Genomic DNA, 8081 nt, shown 5'->3' on the forward strand with positions numbered 1-8081 from the left:
GAGGCTGAGGTGAGTGAATTGCCTGAGCTCGCGGGTTCGAGACCCGCCTGGGCAACTTGATGAGACCTCATCTCTATAATAAATTTTTAAAAAATTTAACCGGGCGTGGCAGTGCGCACCTGTAATTCCAGCTACTTGGTAGGCTGAGGTGGAAGGATCACCAGAGCCCAGCAGGTCGAGGCTGCAGTGGCCGGGAGTGGCCACTGCACTCCAGTCTGGGCGACAGAGTGAGACTCCAACGCAAAAAAAAAAAAAAAAGTCCTTGTGAGTCCCTCAGCATACCCGTGAGCTGGTACAGGGGCAGCTGTGCCTGCCTTGTTGGGTGAAACGGGACATCTCAGAGGACTTTGGCAAGCCAAAGATAGCAGGTATGGGTGCGTTTCCTGGAGGAAACTTCCCAGAATCTGACTTCAGGCCTGGACCCCTGCTGCTGACACTCAGCCCCATGCCCTGATCATAAGAAATGGCTCCTCTCCCCAGAAATGAAAGCACAGTCTCTGTCCTCCCCATTTTAGACATCTCAGGGTCTAAAGGGAGCCAGGCATGGTGGCTCACACCTATAATCCCGCACTTTGGGAGATAGAGGTGAGAGAACTGCCTGCGCCCATAGGTCCGAGATCAGCTGGGAAACTTGGTGAGATCTCAACTCTAAAATAAATTTAAAAATTAGCTGGGTGTGGTGGCATGTGCCTGTGGTTCCAGCTACTTGTAAGTCTAAGGTGGAAGGATCACCTGAGCCCAGCAGGTCAAAGCTGCGGTGGCTATGAGCGTGCCACTGCACTCCAGCCTGGGCAACAGAGTGAGACTCTGACTCAAAAGAAAAAAAAGGGAAACAGAGCCTGAGTGTTGGAATCTGAGGTTGCTGGGATGTCTGAGGTTCTGGGACCCCAGGAATAGCTGAGTCAGACCTCTGTATGCCCCCATCCCTGAACTGGAAAAAATCAGATGTGCCCACTTATTTCCACAGTGTGGGCATCAGGGTGAGGGAGAGGAGGCTACCCAGCCTCTCTTTTTTCCTGCTTCACTGTTAGGGACAGAGCGCTCTGGGCCCCCAGGGAGACCTTCAGAAGCCCTGTGCATGTAAAAGAATGGTCCTGGCCCCTCCACCCCCACAAAGTGCCCTTCCTCCTGGGAGGGTGACTGCAGTGCTCTCTTTGAATCATCAAATATCAGAATATTTCCACAAAGGCATCTTCCCCTTTACCCGTCTTGGTGGCCCTTGCGGGCATCACTAAACATCCTGGGTGAAGCCATCATCGCGAATCAGCATGGCAGATCTGGAGTCACCTCCTGAGCAGGTGCAGCCCTGGCTTAGGACCCCAGACCCGGAACCCTCGAAGCTGGGAACCCTGTAGGACTGCAGCTGCATGGGGAACAGGATCTTGGATGGACTTCCTGTTGTCCCTAATCCCAGTCTCCACCCGGCTCCCCCGCCTGCTCGGTATAGGCTGGCTGTGGAGACTCCCTTCCCCGGGGAGGCGGCCCGGCTGCCGCAGGTGACCCCTTTGCCCCCACCCCGGTGAGAAGGGAGTCCTGGAGAGGGCACTGGGCCCGGAGACCAGTGCAGACAATCAACTTGTGGGAGGGGTTGAAGTCAAAGGTGGAAGGCTTCAGGCTGGCAGGAGAGAAGGGGACCGGGACAGGTTTGGGAAGGAAGACAGTGTTGTCTGCTGGCACTGGGAGCAGACGGGCACCCCAGGGCCAGGTTGGGTGGTTGCAACTGCAGTGGGGCTGCTGCAAGTGGGCAGGTTGATTTCTGACTCCTAGGTGGGTCTGAGAGTCCAGGGGGCACAGGGTGCATGTCCTTTGGCTGGGGGACATCAGGGCCTGGACACCTCTGGCCTTGATGGGCAGGGCCCCACTGCACCTGTTTTGTGGGAATCTGCAGAACTTTCTGCTCCCGATGACAGGAAATGCCAGTTCCTATTTAGCCCCGGCTTTCCCTGAGCCAGCCGTGTGGAGATGCGGAGCTCTTGCTTCAGCCACAGAAGGGACAGTACAAAACAGCATTCTTTCAGGAGGAGGAACCCGAAACAGCATAGAAAGTGGGGCTGTTGGACAGGGTCTGGGAGACTTTATTTCCGATTGGGACCAGGGAGCTCTGGTCCCTGTGGGGATTTTCAGGGCACTTTGGAGGTGTCTGGGAAGCGCTGACTGATTTCTGTCTGCTCTTCCAGGCTCCTGGCCAGAAGCTGGAGGGGGCTTGGCCAGCCAGGGGGAGAAACAACTCAGTTATTCTTTCTAGCTCTGAAATAGAAAATGTCTGCAGACGATGGAGGCATCCTGGCTACCCAGGACAAGGAGAGAGCCCTGGAGGTATGGATGGGGGCCCGGGTGAGGGAGGCCTGCCATAGAAGGACCTGGAATGGAGGGGATTTTCAAGACAGGGAGTCTGGACCCGTGGAAGAGTTTGACTCCCTAAGGGAACAGGGCTGGTAGATGGGGCCCTGGGGTGGGGTTGAAGAGAAGGTGGCATGATGGGAAGTACCCTCCATCTGGGATTTACAGCATGACTATTTTGCTCTGCTCGGGTGTTCGGTAGTCAGTGGCCACATGAGAGAGCAGGGGGCAGGTAGGGGTCCTGCCAGTGAGGTTGTCTTTCTGAACAGCACATAGGGCAGCCTGGTCTCCTCCCTCCTCCCTTCTCCATGGGACCACGTCTTCTCATCTTTCTGGTTCTGAGCTCTAGGGCCTTCCTGTAGCTGGTACCTGTGTGTGTGCAATGGCCCCTAGTGGGGGACCGGGCTCTCCAGGCTGAGAGTCGGAGGAGTGAGTCAGCCACACGGCAGGTGTGTGACCTAGGGCCAGTCCCCTGGCCTCTGGGAACCAGGCACATCCTCTGTAAAATGCCGATCATGGCCTGGCATGGTGACTCAAGCGTGTAATCCCTGCACTTTGGGAGGCCAAGGCAAGAGGGCTGCCTGAGCCCAGGGATTCAAGACCAGCCTAGACAACTTGGTGAGACTTCATCTCTGCAATAAATAAAAAAATTAGCTGGGCATAGTAGCACATGCCTGTAGTTCCAGCTTCTTGGAAGGCTGAGATGGAAGGATCGCCTAAGCCCAGGTCAAGGCTGTGTTGGCCGTGAGTGTGCCATTGCCTTCTAGCCTAGGTATCAGAGTGAGACTCCAACTCAAAAAAATAAAATAGAATAAAAATACAGATCATGTGCCTGCCATTCCCACCTGTCTCGTCGGGTTCTTGGGAGGTTCAAAGGAGATAATGGGCATGAGAGTCTTCCAGAAGCAGCTCATCAGCAACTAACAGATTATTATGACATGAAACACGGACACCCACAATGCTAGATCCTGAGTCACCCATGATGCTAGAACTAGTATCCTCTCAACTAGTATTGCTGGTGGTTGTAACTATTAATAACAATGAAGTGTTAGTTATACTGTTTTCATACGAGAAAAGTACAAAACTGTTACTGCTGTTCAGCTTCCCATCCTCAGTGACTTTACGTGTGCCTTGAACACCTCGTGCACGTGAGAGCCTCACACATCAACATTCTCTGATGATACTGGATCCTGCCAGGCTCACACAGGTAGAGGACCAATTCCCAGCACCGCTCTGTGTTTCTCCAGGACTTTCTCTAGCAGGCAGCCCTTGTCACTATCATCTGGGTGTGCCTCAGAACTGCCTTTTGTGGGTGCAGAGCAGCTGTAGCCCAGAGGCTGCCTGACTGCATCTCTGGGTCCAGCACCTGGGCACCCTGACTCCTGGCCCAAGATTCTTTCCTTTTAAGACCTAAATGAGGGATGGCAGGAGGGGTATGAGCCTCCAGCAGAAGGCTGGCCAGTCCCTGCACTTGGGTGGTGAGGAGGCCTCACCAGGGGCTCCCGGTGCAAGGGAAATGCCTTTCTCAAGCCTTTGAGCTATATGACAATGGCCTGCAGTCTCATCCCTGAGCCATGGTATATTAGTCTCCCATTAAGGCCATAACAAGTTTCTACTCCCTGGGTGTCTGAAGACAGCCAGAATTTACTCTCACTGTCCTGGAGGCCAGGAAACCACAATGTGGGCGAGGCCACGCTCCCTTGGAAGGCTGTAGGGGAGGATCCTTCCTGTCTCCTCCCGCTCCTGGGGGCTTCTGATGTTCCTTGGCTTGTGGCAGCATCACTCCAGTCTCTGCTTCCTCTTCTGTGTGTGTCCTCTCCTTATAAGGACATGAGTCCTTCTATTTGGGGCCCATTGTAAAACCAGAATGATTTAATTTCATGTTCCTTAACTTATTTACCTCTGTAAAGATCCTTTTCCCAAATAAGGTCACATTCTGAAGTTCAGGGCATAGGTTTTTGTGGGGACTCTGTTCAACCCACTATACTTAAAAACAACAGTCCTTTGGAAGGAGGAGGCTAGAGGATTGCCTGAGCCCACAGGTCCGAGACCCACCTGGGCAACTTGGTGAGACCTCTTCTCTACACTAAAGCAAAAAAAAAAAATTATCCAGGTGTTGTGGTGCTCACCTGCAGTTCCAGCTACTTGGGAGGCTGAGGTGGAAGGATCATGAGCCCAGCAGGCTGAGGCTGCCATGGCTGTGAGCGTGCCACTGCACTCCAGCCTGGGTAACAGAGTGAGACTCTGACTCAAAACAAAAAACCAGCAGTCCACACTGCCCTGTTGTGCAATGTTTGAGTTGAGGAGAGGTCACCGCCTGGGGCTCCTTGCCCACCTCACTGTGGCGGCAGCTTGGTGACCCTTCCTTCCTCCTTGCTGCCCCATCCCTGCTGGGGTGAGCCAGAAAGGAGACAGCAAGGTCGTCTGCCCCTGCGGGGACCCCAGGGCATGCAACTCTGGTGTCCTTCCCACTCTCCGTCCGGGTGCTGATGAGGGCTGACATTTCTAGGTTCCAGGGCACGGGCATCCTTGCCAGGAAATGCTTTCTGGGCTGGAGGAGACGGTACCTGTAGGAGCCGCTCGGGAGTTGCACATTAAGTCGGAACCAGAAGAGCTACACCCGGAGGGGGCCTCACAGGAGGACGGGGCTCAAGGTGCATGGGGCTGGGCACCCCTAAGTCATGGCTCTAAGGAGAAAGCTCTCTTCCTGTCTGGCGGAGGTAGGAGAGGGATATAGAAGAGGCGCTTCCCCAGGGGGCAGCTGTGGGGAGGGTGGAGGCCCAGCCAGGTGGGGCTGAGAGTGTCTACGTGGGGAGGGGGAGCGCTTTCCTACAACCTCGGGCCACTGACCCTCTTCTTAGATCAGGCTGAGGGTGGGGTCGCAGGCAGCTGGGGGAGCAGTGGGTCCAGCAGGATGAGCTGGTCACCTTGAGAACCTCTCTCCTTTCACAGCCCTTCCCTCCCACCGGATCCCTGCACTTTCCCGTGAGGGGAGGACCAGAGACCGACAGATGGCTGCTGCGCTCCTCACTGCCTGGTCCCAGGTACGTGGCCTTTTCCCGGCTGCCGTGTGGCACTCAGCTCTTGCACCATCTCCTGGTTCCATGTGAAACCAGGATCCCACTGGCCTTCCCACTTGGAGCTGGAACTCATGGCTCAGGGCTCCCTGAAGCGCTGCTGGAATTGTCCAGGCGTGGGGCTTGCAGTCAGACCTGGCCAAGGCTAAAGGAAAAGCACAAGGCAGTGGAGACACAGGGTCTCTGACTGTGAACTGTCCTCGGGGCCTGAGCTGAGGGTGGGGGCTGCATGGACATCCTGAGCTTTAGCTGTTGTCCTTGAAAATGTCACTGTGTCTTTGTTCTCACCCACACTCCCAAAGGCCATCCTTGGGTGGTTGACCTGCTTCACCTTTAGATGTGAGTGGCGGGCTCACTCTAGACAGCGGGTTGGGAGACCAGGGCCTCGCCACATGGCCTGTACCCTGACGTCCCTGCACCTGTCCGTGGCATGTCCTGTAGCAGAGATATTTCTCATTGTTTCAGATGCCAGTGACCTTTGAGGATGTGGCTCTGTACCTCTCCCAGGAGGAGTGGGGACGGTTGGACCACACTCAACAGAACTTCTACAGAGATGTCCTACAGAAGAGAAATGGGCTGTCCTTGGGTAGGAGCTCGTCTGGGGGGGCCCAGAGTGTCCGAGAGGGGACCTGCCCTGCCTTCTCCTCCCTGCCCACTTCTCTCTGTCCCTCCCATCTTTCTTTTCTCTCTCATTGTTCATCTAGATAGCAGTGTTCTATGGAACCTTCCAGAATGATGGAAGTGCCACAGTGTGCACTAGCCACGAGCCAAGTGTGGCTGTTGGGCACTTGAAACACGGATAGAGGAGTTGAGTTTTCAATTTCACCCCGTTTTAATTGGCTAAAATCTGAGTCTAAATACTCACACATGGCTAGTGACTGCCTACTGGTCATCGCTGATCCAGACAGCCTGCTTTTGTTTGGTTCTTGCACAGTGCTGACTTACCTCCATAGTTCTGTCTTCCTCCTCAAAACCCCAGCTTCAAAGTGTCTGAGCAGGCAGCTCAGCTCAGGGCCTGAGGGCTACTTGCCCTGGAGAGAAATAGCATCAGCTAAACTCTAGGCCCCGCAGGCTCTGAGGTGTCCATCTTCTCTGCAGAGCGGGAGCTCATTTCAGAGGGGACTTGGTTCCCTTGGCTTCTAGGTGGAAACTATTCACATCTCAGAGCTTTTGACCCCTCAGTTTCAGACTCTAGTTTTCTTGACAGAATTTTATGAGGCCTTATGGAAAAATTAGTGTTCATTCATTCATTCATTTGGCACATAGCACACCTGGTAGGCCAGGTGGAATCCCAGGGGCTTGGCAATTCCACCCTGTGATGTCAGTGGTGGCCCAGAGATCCCCTGTGGGTTCCACCAGCTGTCTGCTCCTCCCTGTAATTAGCCTAGGTTCACTTAGCACCATGGTTAACATTTCCCAGCACCCAGGGCAGCAAGTCCAGGCAAGTCCTGGGAGATCAGAGGGAGTGTAGCACCCATTTGCAGCCCCATGGTAGGCCTCATGGATGCCCCAAACCACCTGGTTGGTGCAACACGTTCCTTTCTTTTGCAGGGTAGTGAAAACTGGGCCTCTCTGCTCTCTCACTGACTTGACCAAAGTCTCCAGGCCACTCACCCAAGAGCTGAGCAGATAGGACGACCCTGGCCTCTCTGTGTGGGTGCACAGTGGGACACTCACCTGTGTGTCTCTCTCTTTTTGTTTTTTTTTGGGTGGGAGTCTCACTCTGTCACCCAGGCTGGAGTGCAGTGGCATGCTCATGGCCACTGCAACCTCTGTCTGCTGGGCTGAGGCTATCCTTCTACCTCAGCCTTCCAAGTGACTGGAGCGACAGGCGCATGCCACCATGCACGGCTGATTTTTAAAAATTTATTGTAGACACGCGGTCTTGCCAAGCTGCCCAGGCTGGTCTCGAACCCCTGGACTCAGGCAGTTCTCTTACCTCTGCCTCCCAAAGTGCTGGGATGGCAGGTGTGAGCCACCAAGCCCAGCCTCTCCTGTGTCCAGCATTGTGGGGTCCACTTTTAGGGGCTGTGATGATGGAGGACGTGGCTGGCACTTGCCCTGCCAACTCCTCCCCCTTGAATTCTGTTGCTTGTTCAGGGAAACCAGGCCAGGCCTGCTGAGCACTGAGAGGAGCCACTCTGGCAGGGGCCCTGGAGTGGGCAGTCTCTCACTCAAAGGGGCCTCCCGAGTCTGCTCTAGTGACCCCTCTTTTCCAGAGCCTCGCCCTCTCCTTTTGCCCTATCACTTTCGAGGGGGATGATGTCTAAGGCTGGAAGCCCCGGAATGTGGGTGACAAGCTCCGCCTCTCTTTCTGGGCAGGGTTTCCCTTCGGCAGGCCTTTCTCCCCCCAAGTGCAGGACAAGGGCGAGGCCGCGGGCTCCAGCGGGCAGACAGGAGACGGGAAGGAGGAGAAGCGGGGTGTGTGTGCAGGTGAGGGGCTGGTTGGCGGGGCCTTGGTCTTTCCCATGGGGGGGACCCTGAGCCTTCCTGGGGCAGGGCCGCCAGACCCCCTCCTCTGTAGAGGGTGGCACTTGCCTCCGGGGTTCCCCTCGGGCTCCTGTCCATCTCCAGAACCCAGTCCTGCCTTTAGCCCTGCCCCTCCCGGGACCCTGGGGAAAGCCTGCCCCTCGCTGGAGACCACCTTTCCTTCCCCAGGAACCG

General features: G+C 55.4%; 1 protein-coding gene across 1 annotated transcript in view; it reads left to right on the forward strand.

Annotated features, from left to right (window-relative positions):
• Nucleotides 1-1395: 1395 nt before the first annotated feature.
• ZNF205 (zinc finger protein 205) overlaps nucleotides 1396-8081 on the forward strand; it is an 11268-nt gene continuing 4582 nt past the window's right edge. The window contains exons 1-6 of the mRNA XM_021715467.1: nucleotides 1396-1519; nucleotides 2178-2316; nucleotides 4850-5060; nucleotides 5293-5384; nucleotides 5883-6003; nucleotides 7740-7850. Of these exons, the coding sequence (XP_021571142.1) occupies nucleotides 2260-2316; nucleotides 4850-5060; nucleotides 5293-5384; nucleotides 5883-6003; nucleotides 7740-7850 (592 nt within the window). The 5' untranslated portion in view covers nucleotides 1396-1519; nucleotides 2178-2259. The remainder of the gene's footprint in view (nucleotides 1520-2177; nucleotides 2317-4849; nucleotides 5061-5292; nucleotides 5385-5882; nucleotides 6004-7739; nucleotides 7851-8081) is intronic.

The sequence above is a fragment of the Carlito syrichta genome, unplaced genomic scaffold (assembly GCF_000164805.1).
Source record: "Carlito syrichta isolate Samal-C Ts95f unplaced genomic scaffold, Tarsius_syrichta-2.0.1 Scaffold307141, whole genome shotgun sequence".
NCBI classification, from domain to species: Eukaryota; Metazoa; Chordata; class Mammalia; order Primates; family Tarsiidae; genus Carlito; species Carlito syrichta.